Here is a 23319-nt window from a genome sequence, read left to right on the forward strand (position 1 = left end):
TTTTACTATGCGTATTAATAAATATTCTTTATTTTAAATTTTGCACATTGCGCTTTAACATTACATCCAAACATTTCGCAAGTGGATGTCTACTTTGTAAAACCATATATTCAGCTCATTGTCATTTCTGTACAGAAGTATAAGTACAACATTACTTTTTGCCACTAAGTTGCTTTTTAGTAAGTCTCACAGGAAGAGAAACATTTAATGAAAAGGGATGGCTTAAATCATACGGCAGGCCTGCGCAGCCACACAACTAAAGACACAAGCCTGAAGAAAGAACAAACTAAGGAGGTTACCTCCACCGTCTCCCAAAACAAGAAAGAATCACATTGATTTAAGATAAAATTTTGCCATAAGTCACTAAGAGTTTTTTTTGAAAGAGAAGGCGCAGTAGTCATCTTGAGTGTTTCATTGAAAGACAGAGCTATTTTATTTATTTAATTTGCTCCAGCTGTTGTCAACCAACCACTACAAATGGGGCTCTTGTGATCATTTAAGCGGCAGTATTTATTAAATTTCTCCTTCAGATGCTGTCGGTATTGTTCTCTATTGCTGTAGAAAGACTGGTTATTAGCCATAAATGACTGTATTTCATCTTGTGAGATAAAGATTTCCTCATCTGAAGTACATTCAGACTCATCCTGCAAATTAAAGCAGTAGTTAAGACTATGACTTAAATTAAGAATGCAAAATGCTATGGTGATGGAGGACAGAGAAAAATTAAAGCAGTCTAACCTTTAGTTTAATTGGAATGTTTACAGGGTAAGCATAATGTCACTCTGTCTTAGAAAGTACTAAGTAAGAATAAAAGGCAACTCAACTTGGTTTAAAACTCTGGATCTGTAATTTGTCCTAGAAGCCTACAAGCAGACTCCCAACACACTTCAGCCTTCAAAAGTGATTAGGGATGGTTACAAATAGCTACCAAACTTTAAATAACCTGACTTATCTCTGGCTGGTTCTATGTTGAAACTTTTATCTCTACACATTAAGTAAAATATAACCTTTTTTAAACTTATGAAATACATAGCATCACCATTAAACTTTACAACCATATAAAAAAGAAAAAACCTAATATTCTAAAGGATTTGGTTCCCTTGGGATCCCATAATGACTACAGAAAAGATACCACCCTTCTCCTTCTTTGCCCCTCCTCCAAGTCCCACACAAACTATGCACTGGGTCACTTGCAATCAGGTATAATTCATCTAAAGTATCAAGAATTGGAGTCAGTAATAAAAGATTTTCCAGGTTCAGTTATATGCTTTTATCCTACATGACACCTAAAGGAAGTAACCTAGAAAGTGGGCTCTAGTTCAGATTCTATATTCTTTCCTGGTCTGGAAGGGTAGCTACCATAAATTGCCACTCAGAAAGGCAGTTTGCTTATAATAACCCTCGTCAAGGAGTCAGACTCCTGGACATAATGCAAACTCTATCCCCGTCTCCCAAGTAATCTTTTCTACCTCTGAGACAAAGGAAGACGAGGAAATGTGCTCCAGAGTAGTTAAGTGGTAGAGCAGGAATGAAGTCACCAAAAAATAATGAAATACTGCCCTTAACTGCTTAAAAGCCTCCTCCCATTCCCAACGTTAAACCCTCAAATACGTTCCCTCCCACATCTACCCCGTGAACAATCAGTTATCCACAAAAAGATGATCATGGCTTACTTACAAGGAGTTCAACTAAGCTCTTGGCACCTTTTCCGGAATCAGGACCAAACGACGTTTCTGTATGTTCTGCAAACTGTGGTACATTTTTCCTATGCTCAAACCAAGGCAGTGGCTGCCCACCCTTTTCAGAGGTACAACAGCTTTCAGGATGTGTATCTTTGGTCTTGTCACGGTGAAACACTGTGTGCACGGTATTTCCTGAGGCCTCTCGATTGCCTGGATCTGTAATACAGCTTCCAAGCTTTTGGATCTGAAACCACAGCAAAAGGACTTCTCAGGTAAAAAGGCAGGGAATAATAGCAATTATTATTTTTTAAAGAAAAAAAATACCCTGAGAGTGTGTTAAGATTTTAGCAGGAATACTGAATAACAGCAACAGCTGGCAGTTACCAGGCATTTACTGCACACCAAACACTATGCTAACCCACCAATATAATTTCACTTCATCTTCACAGAACCTAACCTGACAGGGACTATTATCTACATTTCACAGATGGGAAAACAGATCAAGCAAACTGCTCAAGATTACAGAGCTAAGGGGCTTCCCTGATGGCGCAGTGGTTAAGAATCCGCCTGCCAGTGGAGGGACACGGGTTTGAGCCCTGGTCCGGGAAGATCCCACATGCCACGGGGCAACTAAGACTGTGTGCCACAACTACTGAGCCTGCGCTCTAGAGCCCGTGAACCACAGCTACTGAAGCCCACGCACGCAGACCCCGTGGTCAGCAACAAAGAGAAGCCACCACAATGAGAAGCCCGCTCAGTGCAACAAGGAGTAGCCCCCGCTCACCGCAACTAGAGAAAGCCCGCGCATAGCAACGAAGAGCCAATGCAGCCAAAAATAAATAAATAAATCAATCTATTTTAAAAAAAAGATTACAGAGCTAAAAGATTAAAAACTATTATGAAAAGAATGAATTGGATTTATGACTCACATCGACTGTTGGACAAATGACCACATCAGACATACACATGCATATAAATTCACAAGATGAGCAACCAATGGAACTGCATAGGTACTCATTCTTAAAAAAAAAAAAAAAAAATCCTAGCAGCTAAGCTGCACACTTGCCACTCCAAGGAAAAGAACAAAGGTTTAAGGATTCCAGGTTATGACACTTACATGTTCATCACATTTCAACATCTTGCTTTTCTTTTTCTTCTTTTTATTTTTTCCTTTGGTGGTGTTCTCTTCAGAATTTGCCCAACATTCAACACAACTATCGCCATCATCCTCTTTATCTTCACAGTGATGAACACAGGAGTCATCACCTGCAGAAATCAATAATCTCTTATTTGGGTGTTTAAATCAGCCATGTAGCAGAAATAATTGGGAGGCTTAATCTGAACCTACCGTGTTCATCATGATTACAAATGCCTTCAGTGCAGGCAACGTCCGAACCCTCCCGAGAACCAGTTTCACTCCCTTCCATGCTAGATGAATATCCACAATCACTACCATTACAGTGTGGCGATAAGCCTGAGTATAAATCAAGTGAGAGTTACAATTAACATGCCAATAAATATATTAAGACAAAGAATGAACCAACTGGGGACCACAGAAAAATTTCAAAATTGATGGCTTACTGAAAGTAAAAAGTGCATTAAATAATGAAAATATGATTGGAGCTTTACAATTTTTGATTTTGTTATTATTTAACAAATCAAACACCATAAAGAAAAAGGAAATACTAAGTGTCTGACTAAATTTTATGATATTCTTAGGGCTGTAAAGCAGTTCCTAAGTTCTAGGTTACAGGATCTCTAAAAGCTCTTATATTTAAAAAAAAAAAAAAAGAATAAGGAGTTAATTTTTTAAAACTATTTACTTACCTTTCTTTATTTTAGGAGACCCCAAAAGATTGCCACTGCTAGGACAGGTACATGATGTATTTTCATTGGTAACAATTACTTCTACACAACTATTACCATCTTCAGTGCTGCCACAGGCTTTGCAGCTGTTTTCTATGAAGTCTGTTTCCTTTAAGGATCAATATTAAGAGATAGTAAAAAGCTTTACCTCCATAATGGCTATATTTTAATTTTCTTAACCTAAGATAGGAGTTACAAGGTTAAAAATTGAAAAAAATTATTCTCATGAAAAATCACTAATTCATTTCAAGACCAAGAACCAACAAAAGTAAGTTAAAGACTTAATGGTATCAGGGAAGTCTAGGAGAGCTATTCTCAAAGTGCAGTCTGCTAACCCCAGGTCAAAACCATTCCCTAGGTCAAAACCATTTTCATCATAACACTGAGATGTGATTTGCCTTTTTCATTGTCTTGACCCTTACACTGATAATATAAAAGCAATGGTGGGAAAAGTTTCTTTAGCACAAACCAAGGCAGAGGCAACCAAGTATGTACTAACAGTCACCGTATTCTTCACTTGTCAAGCACTCTCATCAGGAAATAAATAGATAAAACGATATTTCACTTATGAATGTCTTTGATGAAGCAGTAAAAATGTGAATTTTATTAAATATGAACTCATGGCGTAGAGGTCTTTTTATTACTCTGTGATAAATGGGAAGAATGCTTAAAGCACTTTTGATGCATACCAATGTATAATAGTTGTCTCAAGTAAAAGTACTTGTGCAACTGTTTAAGTTGCAAGCTAAACTAGCTGCTTTTTCCTGGAACATCAATTTCACTTGAAAGAAAGAATAAGAGACAAATTATGGTTATTCAGACTTGGATATTTAAAAGACATTTTCTCAAAAATGAATGAAATCAGCCTATCTCTTCAAGGAAAAAAATGGACAGTCAATGATAAAATTCAAACTTTCAAACTACAATCAGAATTTTGAAAACTTGCATACACAAGCACAATGAGCTTGAAGCTTCCCAATACTTAAAAGACCTTTCTGATCAGATGAGTAGTGGTTTTAAGATGATTATATGATATTATATAATGAATGTCAATATCTGGAAAGATCTGCATAACTCAGTGAACCATTATCTTTCAAATGACCAATGCATGATGTTACAGAATAATGCATAAATAAAATCTATTCAAAGTGCCAAGACAGACCAATGGGTTTTAATTTAAAAGTATGAAAAGGTCACTGATAAGGTGTCATGTTCCACATTGCAACTAATCTTTAAGAAACTACCACCTGTCAAGTTATAATGCCAAAGAAGAATATCCACAACTATCTGAAAAGGTTTATATTAAAATACTCCTCCCTTTTCCTACTATATATATCTGGGTGAAATCAGACTTTCTTCACATGCTATAACCAAGCAACATATGCTAACAGACTGAGTGAGAATTTACCTGATTCCTTTTAAGCCAAATATTAAAGAGATTTACAAAAATATAAATTAATGCCACCCTTCTCAATTTTTTCTAGTTATTTTTAAAAAAATGTTCATTTTAACATATAGTGGGCTTATTATTTTTAAAAGAATAATAAATAACTTTAAATTTGTCCATTTTAATTTCTAATACACTAAATGCTGATAAGTATAACCCACATAAACAAAAGCTCACTGGGCTCCCCAATTTTTAACAATGCAAAGAAGGGAATTCCCTGGTGGTCCAGTGGTTGGGACTCCACACTTCCAATGCAGGGGGCATGGGTTCGATCCCTGGTAGGGGAATTAGGATCCCGCATGCTGCGTGGCACGCCCAAAAAAACAAAAACAAAACAAAACAGAAAAATGCAAAGGCGTCCTGAGACTGAAAGTTGAGAACTGCTCTAGGTCATGCATGGAGTTAACTTTTCACATTTGGACTATGATCTAGCAGAATACTAAGGTCATGTAATAAGTTAACTAGCCAACATTGTCTCTAGAAAACAAACAAACGACATTAAAGATTTTGGTTTATACAGATTAGAGTAAGAAAAAAAGCCAATAAAGAAGCCAAAGGAGCCACATTCTGGGAAAGCACAGTAAAAGTGCTGAAATCTAGAAATAAGCTATATATTTATGAGTCAATATCAAGAAATACTACCTTCTCTTGGCTTACTTCCTTTTCATCTGCTGTTTGTAAGGGAGTAGGAATATCACATACACATTTATTTTTTCGTCTATTCTTCCGTTTTTGGCGTTTCTTTTCTTGCTTGAGTTCTCTTACTCGTTCCTCCTCTGAAAATTCTTCACAAAGTTGTTCCAATCGACTGATACCCTGTACTTTTTCCACAGTCATCTATTATAAAACAAAGCTGAGACTGAATACTGGCCCAAACTTGCCTTTATTTTCCATGGAAATTCTCACTTGTTAATTTTAAATGATATCACACACATAGAAACTGGTATTTCATGCTGCAATTTTGTCAGGTTAGTTTTCTCATTGTATGAAGAAATGGATGAATATTTACTTTGCTGTGTCTTGTCAGGCAGTCCCCACAAAGAATTTTAAATTTTAATACCTTAAATGATGACAGTCTTAAAATCTACTCAGTAAATGAATATACAACTAATTCCTACCGGAAAGGTAGACTTACACATACTCCAATTTCAAACCAGAAATATTCTAGTTTCAAATTTCAGAATTTTAACACAGCAAAGTAAATATTCATCTATTTCTTCATACAATGAGAAGACTAACCTGATTAAATGATCTAGTTTCTGAAGACACAAACATTCAAAGAGAAAAGGAATAAGAAATCTGTTCAGCAAAAACTAGCACAAACCTCCTCAGACTCCCCAGAACAGTGTTTAAAGTTCATGGATGGGCTTTTGAAAAAGGGTTTATAGCTTTCGTACCATTTTCAAAAAGGACTGGTGACCAGTTAAAGAGTTACAACCATGCCCTAGAATATAACAAAATATTCACTAGCGAAAACTTTATGTTCTACAGAGTATAACTGAAAATAATGTTACCAAATGACAAACATGAAACCCAATACCAGCATTATAAAGAGCCTTCAGTGTGCTTCTAAAAAGTAGCTCTTATATCATGGCATTCAGACACCATTTACTCCATATGATTGGAAAGAAGCAGGCAAACTGGGACTCATTAAATGTTTCTAATTTTGATGCTTATTTTTGGGTTGCTTTTAACTTGTCAACAGTTATGTTTCATAGCAGCTTCTCATTAAATAATCATCAATTTCAGTTTTCTACTTTCAGAATGTCTAAAAATCAAGGCTGGCAGAGGAACAGGATTAAAAAACAAAGAAAAAAAATCCATAAACAACTTCTAAATTTCAGTTCCCCAGCAAACTCCTCTCCTAACCCCCCAAAAGCCATGACCAGTAGATCACAGCTAAGGCAAGGTAAGAGTGGTGATTAAGATTCAGTCCAATAACTTAACTAAGCAATCTGGACACTGAAGCAGTCCACTGTTCTTACCTCAAAACTCTTGCGTAAAGCATCAACACCAAGATAGAAAAGCATCTGCCACGTCTGCTCTTCTGCCCGTAGTTTTTGCCAGATTCGATGCAGTCTTTCATAAAGATGAATTCCCAAGCAGGTCAGAACTTCTTCTTGAGCTATATCTATTGTCTTAGCATGCCTTTCTCTTCTCCTATAAAGGAGAATAAATCACACATATTTCCTAATACCCTTAAGCTGAAACAGTAAAAGATGGATAGCACCTGTGCAAGTTCAGGTTTTAAACACAGTCTGCATGCCTAGTAACAAACTAATAACAAGACAGTTATACATTCAAACTCAATGTATATATAAATACACGAGCACACATGTATAAAACCAATGAGAAATACACATGCAGGTAGAACTCAGCCTTAATATTGCTAAACATAAGGTAATTCAGGAACTGGCCCTAAAGAGATGTTTTCCGGAGCACAGAGAAGTCATCATATGTTAAGTGTCCAGCTCAAGTAGGCATGACAGTTCACCTTCCAATTACCGCAAATGCCTGTTTGGTTTCTGTTCTTTTTTTTGAGGAGAAAGACAATACCACCAAAGTGATTCAATCATGGGCAAAAGCCCTCTAGGCCAGTCTTCAGTAGAAGTGTTCATGAACTTCAGTGATAAAAGGAGTGTTTGTATTCTGAATGCCTAGCAGAAAGTAGGCACTCAAATGAGAGTTGATACACAAAACACAAGGGGAGGTGGGTTCAATTTATTGTGAATAACTTTTTTGACTTTCTTTTTACAACAAAGCCAGAGATAAAATTTTAGCTTCCTATATAATTTAGTAATAATATACACAGTTCATGAATTACATTCAATGAAGTATTTCTTAACCCCCTGCTGCAAAGATCTCACTTCCTATGCAAAAACCATCATTATAAACAAAATTTAAACATGGAAACGCATGGATGGAGGGGGAAAAAAATTCCTTCTAATCATTTTCAAGTGAAAATGATAAGCTATAATAATGAAAGCCAAAAAAAGCCTTACTTCAAGCAACAAGGAGAAGACAACTGATCGACATTTTCTCCCTGTTTTTACTCAGTCAACTAAATGCATATTTTAAAGAAAGCAAAATCTTTACAGGCACACTTTAATTTATACATGTATCGTATGTACTGAGGCAGAAGGATAAAATGAAGCAAAGCGCTAGATAGCCCATTCTAGCAAATTACATACTCATACCCTCCTGCGAACTCTGGCTCAGCACGACCCAAAAGATGTGCAATGAAGTCTGTCTCACAGCAAACATGTATGTGTCGCTCATGTGGACAGCACCGCAAGCCTTCATAAAGTGCAGCACAGTAGCCCTTCTCTTTGCTGCAATCAAGTTCACCAATAAGGATATTGTATGCTCGGAGGACTTTATTTTTGCAATCAGTGCAAAACCTGTTGAAAAGAAAAACCTCAAAATTAAGAACTGGCTGTGTAATTATTTCATGAGGTATATAACAGTGTACTAGACAATGACACTCCCCTCCCATATAGAGCATTAAAAAAAGCCTCCATACACACATGGAAAACATACACATATAAGGTAAATACACATTTAGGAATTACATGGGTATAGCTAGATCTCCATTTGCAAATGCTTTTTAAACTAGAGAAACACATGGGCCTAAAAGAATGAGGCAGATAAATACCTGTTAGTGCATAAAATACATGGCCAGAAAATATTAGTTGCCAAGGACTAGCTTATCTTCACTTCAAGAGCTATTTGTGCAGGTCAGAAAATAAAACAACAGAGGCTACCAACCAATGACTCTAGGATCCCTCTCCTTTCAGCCCCTGAAGATAGTTGGTATCTTCAGCCAGTACACCTTGATTCAAATTTTTACATTTTAATACATCACCAGCTAAGTATGTGGGGTGGGAAGGGCAAGAAGAATGGGAAAGTGGTACATGTAATTTTTACTTTACTGGTAATTTCCAAAATGTCAAATTCTTTCCTCCAAAAGAAAATGCATGTTTCTCAACACTCAGTCATAATATAGACAACATATATGTAGAAATGTGGTTTAAACTTGACTGTACAAAATGTGGTAAAAGTACAGAAGAGCATGTGAATGTAGAAGGATGTAGAAAAGTTTTCTTTTAGAAACCATTTTTTTTTAAATACAACTTTATAAACAATTGAAAATAACTCACAAATAATAGAATTAGGACTACGACCGAGCAATTTACAGAGAAGTAACTTAAGGTGGTGGGCAATATATTCCACTATAAAGAGCATCAATAGTAATCAAAGAAATGCAAATAAAATCAACAGTAACTAATTCACTATTCAATCAGAAAGAAAAAGAATAAAGCCTGGTTTCTTTATTTTTGAATTCCTGAAATAAGGAAGAATTCGGTCTGGCGAAAAAGGCAGGCTCACAATATTCATAACTCTGAGAAGATCAGCTGTGGTGGAATGAGGAAATTTTGCTCTCTTTGATTTAGATTCATCTACCCACATGAGCTTATCTATTCCCATAGCTTCAGTCAACATGTCTGACTCTCGACTCTACAGCTCTGCTCAAGTCTCTGTCCTTGCCTGAGGACCAGACCCATATAGAAAAAATGGGCAGCAACACAGATGTCCAAAAGGCAACACATTAAATTTGTTGTCCAAACCCAAGGGCAACACGGTTCCCTTCTTATGTTCCCTTCCATCTGTGTTAAGAAATCACCATTCAATATGGGGATATATGTATACATATAGCTGATTAACTTTGTTATAAAGCAGAAACTAACACACCATTGTAAAGCAATTATACTCCAATAAAGATGTTAAAAAATAAATAAATAAAATAAAATGCAATACAAAAAAAAGAAATCACCATTCACACAGTCACCCAGGATGAAACCTCAGTTAATTCCAACTCCTCCTTAGGTCCTGCTTTTAGGGGTGGAGCCAATTGGTATCAATTCTTTCTAAAATTCCCTTGAAGGTCAATTCTTTTCAATTGCCTAGACAGTTTTTAAAAATGCTTAACAGGTTTCCCTGCTTCCACTCTTACTAGCTCTAATGCATCTCTCATACCAAAATAATTTTTTTAAACAAATCTCATTGCCTCAATCTCAGCTTAAAAAACTCCCCACTGTTTATGAATAAAGTTCAAACCCATTAAGGCCTTCAATGACTTCTCTTACCCAATCTACTATTTCCAGCCTTATTTCCCAAGATTCACCTCTCCCTTCATGGTCCCTCTACTCTACCCCGCCCCCCTATACACACCAGATATATAATGGACTTTTTTTTTTTTAATTGAAGTACAGTTGACTTACAATGTTGTGTTAGCTTCTGGTGTACAGCAAAGTGATTCAGATATATAAATATATATATTCTTTTCCATTATGGTTTATTACAGAATATTGAATATTGTTCCCTGTGCTAGACAGTAGGACCTTGTTTATCTATTTTATATATAGTAGTTTGTATCTGCTAATCCCAAACTCCTAATTTATCCCTCCTCTATTCCCTTCACCCTTCGGTAACCATAAATTTGTCTACGTCTGTGAGCCTGTTTCTGTTCTGTAAATGTTTCACTGTATCATATTTTAGATTCCACATACAAGTGATATCATATGGTATTTGTCTTTCTGATTTACTTCACTTAGTATGATAATCTCTAGGTCCATCCATGTTGCTGCAAATGGCATTATTTCATTCTTTTCTATGACTGAGTAGTAGTCCACTGTGTGCGTGCATGCGTGTGTGGGTGTGTGTGCATGCACGCACACAGGAAAGTTGAATTCTAGTTATGGGAATTACAGAAGGCTTCTTTAAGGATGGACGTGAAATGAAATGAATATATGTTAAAACAGAAGCTCTAAGCCCATTTTGTGAACAGAGGCAATAATGTTGACAAGTAAAGTTAAATCATTATGTTTCACTAATGCTTAAAAAATAGACACAGAAATATACAAAAATTAACCCAAAATGGGTTAAAGACCTAAACATTAAGACCTGAAACTATAAAAGCCCTAGAAGAAAACATAATAATTGAATAGATGATGATTTCTTGGATATGGCATCAAAAGCACAGGGAACAAAAGAAAAAATAGACAAATGAGACTATATCAAACTTAAAAACTTCTGTGTAGCAAAGGAAACAATGAATAGAGTGAAGGACAACCTATGGAATGGAGAAAATATTTACAAACCATATACTGGATAAGGGGTTAACATCCAGAATAAATAAAGAACTCTTACAACTCAATAACAAAACAAACAAAAAAAGAACCTGATTAAAAAATGGACAAAGGACATGAATAGACATTTCTCCAAAGAAGATATACAAATAACTAATAAGCATATGACAAAATGCTCAATATCACTAATCATCAGGGAAATGCAAATCAAAATCACACAATATCACCTCAAACCCACTGTATGGCCACTATCAAAAAATTAGAAAATAGCAAGTGTTGGCAAGGATCTGGAGAAACTGGAACCCTTGCACACTGTTGATGGGATTGTAAAATGGTGCTGCCAGCATGGCAAATATTATATTGGGTTGGCCAAAAAGTTCGTTTGGGTTTTTCCGTGACATTGTACAGAAAAACCAGAATGAACCTTTTGGCCAATCCAATAGTATAGCATTTCTTCAAAAAATTAAACACAGAGCTATCATATAATCGAGCAATCCTAGTTCTGGGAATATATACAAAAGAATTAAAAACAGGATCTCGAAGAGCTTTTTGCACACACTCATGTTCACTGCAGCATTGTTCACAATAGCCAAGACGTGGGAACAACCTAAATGTCCACTGACAGGTGAATGTGGTGTATACATACAATGGAACATTATTCATCCTCAAAAAGAAGAAAATTCTGTCATCTTTTACGAGGATGAACCTTATGGACATTATGCTAAGTGAAATAAGTCAGACACAGAAAGACAAATACTGCATGATTCCACTCACATGAGTTATATAAAGTAACTAAACTGAAAGTAACAAAAAAACAGAATGGTGGCTTGCAGTGGGTGAGGGGAGGGGTAAATGAGGAGTTATTGTTCAATGGATGTGGTATAGCTTCAGTCATGCTACATGAAAAAATTCTAGAGATCCACTGTACAACAATGAGCAAATAGTTAACAATACTGTACTGAACACTTAAAAACTGTTAAGAGGGCAAGTATAAGTTATGTTTTTTTATCAAATTAAAAAAAATCTTCCCCTTGGTGGGAGAAATGGTCACGAACACAGAAATAAAAATACTTCCGCGTTTTCAAGCTATAATGTAAGTTTAGATTTTTGAGTAAATAAATGGTTAAATGTCATACAGTACCAATAATGAAACTTGAAATATCTTCCCCATATCTTACTGCTTTAAATCCTCAGTCTAATATGTTTGTACGTAATCATAAGTAACATAAGTAAACAGCAATTCAAAAATTTATATGTAAGCCACAAGAATGAAAGTGATTTTTCCTGTTTTCAAAAGTAACCTTGCACACAAATTTAAAAAACATTTTCTTGGGCTTCCCTAGTGGCGCAGTGGTTGAGAGTCTGCCTGCCAATGCAGGGGACACGGGTTCATGCCCCGGTCTGGGAAGATCCCACATGCTGCGGAGCGTCTAGCCTGCGCGTCCAGAGCCTGTGCTCCGCAACGGGAGAGGCCACAACAGTGAGAGGCCCGCGTACCACAAAAAAAAAAAAAAAAAATTTTCTTAATTCAGAGGTTTCAGTTTCCTAACACCTCATTTCCAATAATGTACTATCATAAAATTTAACTGGCTAAATAGTGTTATAAAATCTTTATTATAAAGTGCTCAGAAAAGTCCCCTAAATAAAGTAGAAGTGCCAAGAAGGTCCATTATTCAGACGTTTAGAAATCATTTTCAACTGACTGTACCTCAAAAACTCAACCTGTACCTAAAACAACTAGATACACAAGATTAACAAGGACTTGCAAATCTGGCATGCAAAGGTTCACTGATGCGCTTACTGTGTGCCAGATACTGTTCTAAGTAAGTCTTATTATGTATCATCAATCCTCACGACAAATTTAATCTTATAATAAATCCTATTAAGACCATTTCTATCATTATTTTTGTCTTAAAAAAGAAAAACACTGAGGCACAGAAAAGGAACTTGTACAAAGTTATAATCAGTAGAACCCAGATTCAATGCAATCTCCCTTAATTGCTCTCTTAATTGTACTTCTCCCCTCATCCTTAACATATTTATAAAATGGACTCCACCTTTCTTATAAATTACTGCCCCTTAAACACAGGAAATATCTAAAACCAATATAGGAAATTCCAAAACATTAGCTATAGTAACTAGTAATTTATCACCCGAAAAAGCTATCTTTTGGGGACCAATTCATATTGAATACAAGGATCAATTCATATTGAAAGAGAAAGGAATCTATAACAGACCTATACATTTATGTTTTACGGTTAAAAATCCCCCTCCCAAACTCCAAATAATTGACATATTCTCTACTCTCTTGGGTATAATCAACTAAGGCAAAAAACAAGAAAGTTTGTAATTCTAAAAAAAAAAAACACTTAATAAACTTAGTATGCAGGTAAAGTCATTAGCTCATTGCCATACAAACATCAGTGTTGATAATGCCCGTTTTTATTATTTACATGTTTTCTAGAAGTATCCCCAAAGTAATTGTGTATATCTCTCCCAAAGTCAAAGAACACACAACTACAAACCCAACATGTGACAAATTTATATGAAAACAGTACAACTCCCCCCCAAGAACGCCATCTCTAGATGGCTCCCTTACCAGTTTCCTTTCCTACTGCACTCTCCCTCCCTATGAATTTCCAAATGTTAATGACACTTAGAAAATTCCTTTGTAAAGTAGTATTCTAAAAAGAAAAATCTGAAGTTACTTTTATAGTACAGGAAGCACATGAATTCCAACTCTATTTTTAGGTCTTCACAATTAAAGAAAATTAATTCAAAATACTACTAAGTAAAAGCTGTTATTTTAACTTTAATTTTGAAAAATGACATCATGAAATGCTTCTATCATAAAAACAAGGAGTACTAGAATTTCCACAGTGATTAAGTACACTTTACTTGATTTACAGTTATTGTGCGTTTCTTGAAAGGCTGGCCTGGAACCAACAGGTAGAAATTACAAAAAATGGAAATGCTGGCCTAACACAAGTCAGCCAACACTGAGAGTCATCCTATAAAGGAACTGCCTACCCTAACATTAAACTCCGCCTCATGTCAGGTATTAACGGGAAGGCTGGAGTACTATTATGTGAAGAAGGTCAGTGACAGGTCAGTCTGGAAGACTGACAGCTAAGGCGCCTTCCAACTACACCATGATGATCTTTGGACTTACCTGTGTTTTCGCAGATACGTTTCTAGTGTTTCCAAAAGACAACTAGAGTCAATTAAAACTACTTCATCCCTGCATTCTTGGGACATTAGTTCCCATACGTCCATCCAACAACCTCTGCAGAAAGAATCAAATCTTAGTGAGAAGAAGGAATATACAAGGGTAAAACATTTAAAAAAGGTGAGTAAAGGATTGCTTGATTTTACCTGGCTGTTCCCTGGAAAGGTCCATAATGGAAAATGATCCTACACTTGCTGTCCTTCCTGTGGTCTTCACTACTTCTCTTATATGTACTTAACTTCTCTGAACTGAAACTGCTACTGCTCCCTTCACTGTAGTACAGTACAGTACAAAGCTTAGTGACACTGAGATAATCTGAAGGAATAATTTCTATAGTCTAAATTAAAATCATGAACTCTTTAATACATTAAGATATTAGTACGATAAGTTTGCAAATTTGTATATAATTACATATTTAACCATATTAAAATGTTACTTAGACAGGTGCTCATATCTTTATACAAAAACTTCTGCTCAACTATTAAGTTTACCTGATATAATTTAACAACATTTACACTTATCAAGATAGTAACTGGTTAAAATACTAAGCATTTTATGAGCAAATCTACTTGGAATGTTTTAAACTCAAAAGGGCTGAAAAAAAATAAAATATTTTCACCTATAAACATGGATCAATCTTCCACAAATTGAAAATTCTAAAAAGTGTTGATCTACTTAATGTGATTTTATAGCTAGCCCATGGCAACAAAATTCTTATCTACCTTCACATTTACAAGTAACTGGGAAAGTCACAGATTAATCTAATTATAGTAAATAAATTTTTATTTTTACTAAAATAAAGATAGCATACTAAGATGAACACTTTACACAGCCTAAATTAGTAGTAAGTACTATACAAATAATTTTTTGAAAACTTCCTAAAAACTTCCCAGACTCTCCCTCCCCCACAGGTTGCAATGTGGCACTGGTCATGCATTTTGCTTGGCTGCAGATGTGCATTCCAAGAGAAATATGTTTCTATATTCCATTCAATGATAGTCTTCTTGATTTTTCATGATTCTGAACAACTGGCTCCTGCCTGTTCTTCTGCAGGGTCTCACTACAGTCCTAGAAATTCATTACCTGGGATGCTTGAGATGGAAAAACTTCTGAATCTTTACTTAACCTACTCTATATACCTAAATAAGTATTTCTCAACCCCCTGCCCACCCTATAAGGTCATACGTACAATTCAGCTCCCTACTCCCATCTCACAAGGGCTCAGGCCAAGGATCAATGGTTCCTTATTTTTGAAACAAAAACCTCAATTCCTGCTCTGCCCTGCATCTTATATCCTTCTATTCTCATCTCCCAAATTTGCAATTTTCTATGCCTGAGTGATCCATAATCTAAAACTGAGTAACTCTCAAACTCAAGTTCTCATTATTGAGGAAAAGGTTCATGAAATCAGAGCTGGGGAATGATTATTATACCATCAGAATGTGAAAGCATTATTCTAAAAAAAGCTTGAAAAAAATTTCTACAGCTCAAATCAAGATTTTATCCATAATCTCTCCAGACCAAATGTCTTTATATCACTCCTTCCTTTCAAGATCAAGCTCTCTAAAAAAGGAAGTCTTTTCACTTCCTTGTTCTACTCCCACACCTTCCACTCACAGTTTAACCCATTACAACCTTGCACTGCATGCACTTTTCTACCCATGCTGATCTAGATTGTTTCCATTCAACCACAGATCTGCTCATCAAGATCACCAATTATCTCAGTGTTGCTATATCCAACAGACACTTTTGGGTCCCTGATAACTCAGCAACCTTCAACACAGCTTACCAACCACCGCCCGCCCCCCGCCGCCCCACACTCTTTTCCCTTGGCTTCCTCCTACCTCTCTGGCGATTCTTTCTCGAGTTTCTTTAGGCTTATTCTTTCTACCATTAAACTGAATTCCTCAGCATTCTTTTCTACTACTCTACTCTTCCTCTAGGTGATCTTATACAGTTGAACAACATGAGGCTGAATTGCGCAGGTCCACTTATGCACGGATTTTTTTCAGTAGTAAATACCACAGTACGACACAATTTGCAGTTCGTGGAATCTGAGGATATGAAGGAACCATGTATACAAAGGGCCAACTAGAAGTTACACAAATTTTCCATTGCGTGGAGGGTCGGTGCTCCTAACCCCTGCACTGTTCCAGTCAACTGTAGGGACTTCCCTGGTAGTCCAGTGGTTAAGAATCTGCTTTCCAATGCAGGGGATGCGGGTTCGATCCCTGGTCGGAGAACTAAGATTCCCACATGCTGCAAGGCAACTAAGCCCGCGCACCACAACTACTGAGCCCAGGCGCTCTGAAGCCTGCGTGCTGCAACGAAGATCCCACATGCCCCAACGAAGATCCCACGCGCCGCAACCAAGACCCGACGCAGCCAAATAAATAAATTAATTTTTTTAAAAAAAGAGTCAACTGTATATCATTCATCAGCTACAGGCCTACAACTCTGGCCTAGACCTTTCTTTCAGACCTCGCACTTACTCCCAGACAGACAATAACTTGGGTTTACTTGCATGAATGTGAGAATACTCTCAAGAAAACTGAACTAGATTGTTACTACTGATTAGGCTAAAAGGTAATTAACTGTATTACACTTTCCCCTGAAGAAAATCTAGAGAGAGAAAGGGGGGAACAACACAGGGAAAATATAAAAAGAAAAGTCATAGTAGCATATAATGGCAGTGACCATCCAAAGTGGAGGAGAAGTCTTGGCTAAGCAGACTAAACTCTCTGGCCTGCTATCTACATGGCTTGTGGGAATAACTGAAGCTACCTTAGGAGGTGTTGCTTAACTAACTCCACTCACACTGACTGCATAACTCAGCAAACAACCTTGCAAAACATTTGTCTTCCCATGTGGTGGGGCTAGAGCTGAAGCAGGATGTGAAGTCTGTGGAGGACTGTTTTTTGTTTTTAAGCTGAAATATAGGAAAACATAGCTGTATGTCAATTTAATAAAAGTAGATAACTGATGAAGCAAAGTCAGAGAGAAAGAGAGAAGAGGTGGAATCCGGAGCAAAAGTGGAAGGACTGGTCTTTGAAGGAAGGTGGCAATGAGCACAGATGTTTAAGATGTTGGGGTAGCTGTTGCTTTTCAGCTCCTCAATGAAGAATATTCATAACAAAAACACAGAAGGCAGCCTTTGTATTATATCATACTACTCTGTGGCTTTAGTCAACAGGTTATTCAGAAAAGGTTACTGTCTAATGAGAAAATTAGAATGGATTCTGCATTCAGAAAGTCAGGAATTCTTTAAAGACATTGGTAAATCAGGTATATGAAATAATTATCCTTAGATAAGCACTTTAGGTTGTGTAGAGCTTTACTGGGTTCAGAGCTCTCACACTTAGAAATCATATAAAGTGTGGTTCTTGTTTAGATCTTGATTCTAACAAATCAGTGTAAGAAGACACTTTTAGAGAGAGTTGGGGAAATCTGAATATGAACTGGGTATTAGATTATTATAGTTAAAAGTTTTGTTAGGTGTTACAATGGCACTGTCATGAAAGAAAATATCACTGCATTCAGAGATGAATGTGGAAATATGTAGTAGTAAAATAACATGATGCCTGGAACTTGCTTTAAAATACTTCAGCAGGGCTTGCCTGGTGGCACAGTGGTTGAGAGTCCGCCTGCTGATGCAGGGGACACGGGTTCGTGCCCTGGTCTGGGAAGATCCCACATGCCGCGGAGCGGCTGGGCCCGTGAGCCACGGCCACTGAGCCTGTGTGTCCGGAGCCTGTGCTCCGCAACGGGAGAGGCCACGGCAGTGAGAGGCCCACGTACCGAGGGAAAAAAAAAAAAAAAAACTTCAGCAAAGGAAAGGTGAACAAATGAAATAAATGTGGCAAATCTTGATAACTACTGAGTCTAGGTGAAGGTATTTGGGGGTAAGAGGGTCCTTGTATAGTCTCTCTACTTTTCTATGTGTTTGACAGTTTTCATAATAAAAGTTTAAAAACTTTTTTGTTCCTGAGTATAGAAAAAAAAAAGGATTATTAACTATTAACACACCACCACCTGGTCATCTAGGTCTTTTTACCAGAGCGGAAAATGTCAATTTAACAATGGTGTCAACACTACTAATGAGATATCCAAAATAAACTAATTTTTAAAATTAATTCAGAAGTATAGTTTTACATCATCTCATTCTCTCCCCAAACAAAAGTTACTTCTTAGAAACTCCCTTCAAATTCCACTGCTTCTCCTTACCACCCCCAACCCCAAGCAATTTTGAAGGGGCAACTGTGACACTGTGCTAGGAGATGGGGGCAGAAGCAGCCTTGGACACTGTAGCTCCTAACCAAGAAGAAAACTGCAAGTTAGTTACATAAATTCACATTGCTATAACTGATTCAAGATTTTTTTTTAAATCCTTGATAAATTATTAGGGAGACCTAGAGACAAGGAAGACAAGAAAAATAATTTATACATTATGACTATTACATAGATTAAAAAAACGATACCACGACTTTGAAAAATTTAATATTGGCTACATAAATTTCCACAAAGATCTCAACCTCCTTTCTCTGAAACATATTTAATACAAGGAAAAAAAAAACTTAAAAAAAAAAAATCAAACCTATGTAGTCCCAATGCAAAAAGGCCTACAGAACCAGGAGACATTTATTTTGACCAATTAAATGGTTTTTATGTTACAGTGTAAACAATTAATGAAATAAAACTAGCAGGGCTTCTTTTCTTTTCACCAAATGTGATCAACATTTATAATCTTAACACTGACAAAGCATCCTGATAATCATTTCTACTTACCCCAAAGGTTTTGGTTTGTGCGTATCTAAGGAGTGCAACTGACATCTCTTGTTCTTTTTACTTTTTGGAATAGCATCTATCATGTCATTTAGTTTGGACCTAATTAAAAATAAAACATTAAAGGTTTGATTAATATTAACTTTTCTTTAGAATTTTCAAAATCTCTATGCCTTTTAGTGAGAAGTATATGTAAAGTATTAGACATATCACTTACTTTGAAAATTTCTCATCAAACTCTAACCCAAGAGTCAGTACATTTATATTCCCTTTCCATTCACAGCCTATCGAAACATTGAAGACCTGCCCTATTCAACATACTCTTGCCCCTAGACTACATGTGTCTCATTCATCCCTGCATCTGCATTGTATCTAGCAGTGTGCCTGGCACTCAAATATTTTATGACTGATTGCTACCTGACCCTCAGCCATACTCCCTTGTCCAAACATTAGATATCTAAACATACACTATCCTTGGGAATTCCCTGGCGGTCCAGTGGTTAGGACTCCGTGCTCTCACTGCTAACAGCCCAGGTTCAATCCCTGGTCGGGGAACTATTATAAAATCCCACAAGCCACGTAGTACGGCCAAAAAAAAAAAAAAGGAAACAATAAAAGATACACTATATACACTAAAAGATACACTATAAACAATAAAAGATACAGTATATACACTATCCCTGATGAGGAGCCTTCAACAGAAATTTTATGCAAATATAGAAATACATAAGGCTAACTATCCAAACCCTGCATCCAATCAGCAAAGCTTGTCAACTCTAACTTTTAAATATATTCAGAATCAAATCATGTCTCATCACCTCCACCGTTACCACCCTTGTCCAACTCGCCTCTCTAGCTTAATCAACTGCAACAACTGGCCTCCCAAATGGTCTCTTTGCTTCTACAGTTTGCCTTTACACACTATGTTTCACTTAGCAGCTGGAGTCATCTTTTCAAAACAAAAATCACATTATGTTATTTCTCGATTCAAAAACCCTCCAAGGCTTCTTTTCTGAGGGAGAGTAAAAATCCGAAGTCTCTACCACCACCTCAAAGTAGGTTTGGTCTTCAGACCTCTTCTCTTTTCCTATTTACACTTACCCTTTGGTGATCACATCTCATCTCATGGGTTTAAATATACATATAAATACTATATATATGTTGATGACACAAATTTATATCTCTAGGCCAGAACTCTCTGAACTCTACCTGGACGTCCAACTGCTATCTCAAATTAACACATCCAAAAGTGAGTTCTGCAAAAGTGCTCCTCTCTCCTCCAGGCCTACCCACTTCAGGAAATGGAAACCATCTGTCCTGCTCTTTAGACCCCAAATCTGGGAATCATCCTTGATGCCCTCCTCCATATCCAATCTACCCAGAAATCCTGTTGGCTCATTCCTCAAAATATATCCAGGATCCAACCATTCCTCATTATCTCCGTGGCCACTATACTGGTCACTATTATTTCTTGCATGGACTACATTAAACAAGCCTGTTTCTCCACCCTTCTATGACCCTTCTACTTATTCTCAACACAGAGTTGACAGTAAGCAAAACTTCAAGGGAGACCATGTATTCCTCTGCTCAAAACCTTCCCAAATCTTCCCATCTCAGAGTTAAAAATACAAAAGACCTCAAGATGGCACTCCATAATTAGGCCTTTTAGTACTCCTGTGACCTCATCTTTTATTACCATTCCCTTCATTCATCTGGCTCCAGCCACAATGGCTCCCTTGCTGTTCTTCAAACATTCCAGGAAAACTCCCACCTCTGAACCTTTACACTTGCTGCTCCTTCTTTGCCTTCCCCCAGATATCTACATGCTTCACTCACTTCATTCAAGTCTATATTCAATGTCATTTTATCAGAGAGGCCTTCCCTGACCACTCTCCATATGAATTCTACCCACTCATTGTCTATCTCCCTTACTGGTTTGTCTTTGTAACTTAACATGCTTGACAAATTATGTATTTGTTTACTGCCTGCCTCTCCCCACATGAGAAAAGAAACTTTACAGTCACTGGCACATAGGAGTTACTCAATAAAAGTGTTGAATCTGGACTCAAGCTTTGCCCCAACCAAATTTAGAAAAAAAGCTGCCACTGTCACCAAGTTTAAAAATTTAACAAACTCATTGTTTCTTAATTGATTATACTCACCCATGTACATAAAATAATGTATAAAGCTTCTTTGCATCAGTCATGCAGCTTCGAGTTACAGATAGGACTCCCTTGGGCCCCACAGTCAGGGGTTCAAGGGCAGGATTTCCAGACTCTACAAGCTGGGAAAAGAGGCGCTCCACACTTCGACGACAACCAACACATGGGACAAGCTGAGAAAGTGCGCTCAAGACTTCACGCGATGTCACCACCATGGCAATACTTAGATCTTGCTGCTTAAGCATACTATGTCGCTGAGAGAAGAGGGAAAGAAAAATAGAGTTTGTAAGAAAGACATGAAATGACTCTTTCACCACTCTTTCTGGTTCCTATCCTTGTGCAGTGAGTACAGCCTGGGCAGGGCTTGCCATCTCTATCTGCAACTGAGTCAGTAAGGCAAGGCAGTCGGCCTTGTCCATGCTGTACTGAGTTTGCTCCACAAATCCCCGTTCTAGAATCTAGGGTATAAAAAAACTCCACTTAGGATGACAGGGCTATGCAGTATGTGACCCAGCATAGGAAAAAGAAGCCCTGCATGTGGAAATTTAGTGCCTGTCAAATGTGCATTAAGCTTAGTACTCTCACTTAAAATAAAAAATTTCAGAAAGGAAAGAAAGAAAAGAATAAAGACACAAAGCAGCTTTACCATGTCTTTTTCTCAACCTTTAGCAACACACTACATTTAGCTACACAAGTCAAGTCAGGATAGTGATCATGTAGAGCAGCAATTCTCAACCTGTAGGTATGGGCAGGTATGTCATGGATTAGTGGGAGAGAACAAGGCCTATCTTACCTATGTAGGAGCCTGCAGTGAGTAACTAAAATGCTGGTGCATATGAATGTTATCTGTTGTTATGACAAGGAAGAGAAATGACTGAGAACCATAGCTGTAGAGAAATGGGCAAAACTCATAAATAACTTCTACTTAGATGGAGTTATAGTTATACTACAAGTAATACCTCCAGTTTACAAAAAAAAAAAACAGATGAGAAAGTAAGATAACTCCCAAAAAGGATATTCTCACATTTACTATTAACCTTTAATTCAAAGTTTTCTCCAAAAGTTGAAATAGAATTTTGAAATAAAGTAACCATTTATCTTCCTTTACCTTGATCATATATAGTGTATTTACAAAGTATCACACTGTTTAATAATGAAATAAGACTGGGAGTTTTGGGTTAGTAGATGCAAACTATTACATTTAGAATGGATAAACAAGGTCCTACTGTATAGCACAGGGAACTATATCCAATCTCCTGGGATAAACCATAATGCAAAAGAATATAAAGAACATATATATGTGTATAACTGAGTCACTGTGCTGTACAGCAGAAATTAGCACAACATTGTAAATCAACTATACTTCAATAAAAAATTAAATTAAAAAACAAATAAAAATCAGAAAATTCACTATACAAGATTAATTTTTTTTACTGAACAAAACAATTACTACAGAAAAAAACGAAGTTCTCAATGAAAAGCTGTCTGCTCTACCTTCTAAAAACAGGGAAATTAAATTTAAACTAAATTTAAACTGGTGAAATTAAAGCCTTACAGACATGTAAAATGATAACACACCACCACCAAATCTTTCACATCACAGGTATGTAAATATACCTGGAACAATAGTAAAAGAAAGCAACCTCACTGCAATCTTAAGACCTAAAGAGTCCTAGGTAAAACAAAATTAATACTTACAGGTAAAATTTTAAATGACTCTTTAAAACACACATACATACATACACACACATGCGCACATGCGCACACACACACCATTTAAAACATTAATTTTTAAAACTATTACCTGAATGAACTGCTTTAGTTGTGCACCATTATTTTGATGCCCATCGAGATTTAACACATTGTCAGGAAATTCCATCACCATCTTAATATGCAAAAAAATAAAAATCAATTATTTTATCCTCTTTGAGCACATGATACAGACTATTTTATAGTCTCCTAGGATAGAAATAGACCCCTAAAGCCCAATTTGCTCCCTCCC

General features: G+C 36.7%; 1 protein-coding gene across 8 annotated transcripts in view; it reads right to left on the bottom strand.

Moving 5' to 3' along the window:
- Nucleotides 1-23319, bottom strand: part of GGNBP2 (gametogenetin binding protein 2) — a 31346-nt gene continuing 8027 nt past the window's right edge. For 3 of the 8 annotated variants that reach the window (XM_033431592.2, XM_033431591.2, XM_049701392.1), the window contains 13 exons: nucleotides 23122-23202; nucleotides 21318-21571; nucleotides 19159-19257; nucleotides 14520-14645; nucleotides 14317-14430; nucleotides 8187-8396; nucleotides 6981-7155; nucleotides 5638-5832; nucleotides 3510-3657; nucleotides 3031-3156; nucleotides 2800-2948; nucleotides 1678-1926; nucleotides 1-644 (listed from right to left, as the gene is read on the bottom strand). In XM_033431592.2, the coding sequence (XP_033287483.1) occupies nucleotides 441-644; nucleotides 1678-1926; nucleotides 2800-2948; nucleotides 3031-3156; nucleotides 3510-3657; nucleotides 5638-5832; nucleotides 6981-7155; nucleotides 8187-8396; nucleotides 14317-14430; nucleotides 14520-14645; nucleotides 19159-19257; nucleotides 21318-21571; nucleotides 23122-23202 (2130 nt within the window). In that variant the 3' untranslated portion in view covers nucleotides 1-440. The remainder of the gene's footprint in view (nucleotides 645-1677; nucleotides 1927-2799; nucleotides 2949-3030; nucleotides 3157-3509; nucleotides 3658-5637; nucleotides 5833-6980; nucleotides 7156-8186; nucleotides 8397-14316; nucleotides 14431-14519; nucleotides 14646-19158; nucleotides 19258-21317; nucleotides 21572-23121; nucleotides 23203-23319) is intronic. The other 5 variants (XM_033431593.2, XM_033431594.2, XM_049701391.1 and 2 more) reach the window with 5 other exon arrangements.

The sequence above is a fragment of the Orcinus orca genome, chromosome 19 (assembly GCF_937001465.1).
Source record: "Orcinus orca chromosome 19, mOrcOrc1.1, whole genome shotgun sequence".
Lineage (NCBI taxonomy): Eukaryota > Metazoa > Chordata > Mammalia > Artiodactyla > Delphinidae > Orcinus > Orcinus orca.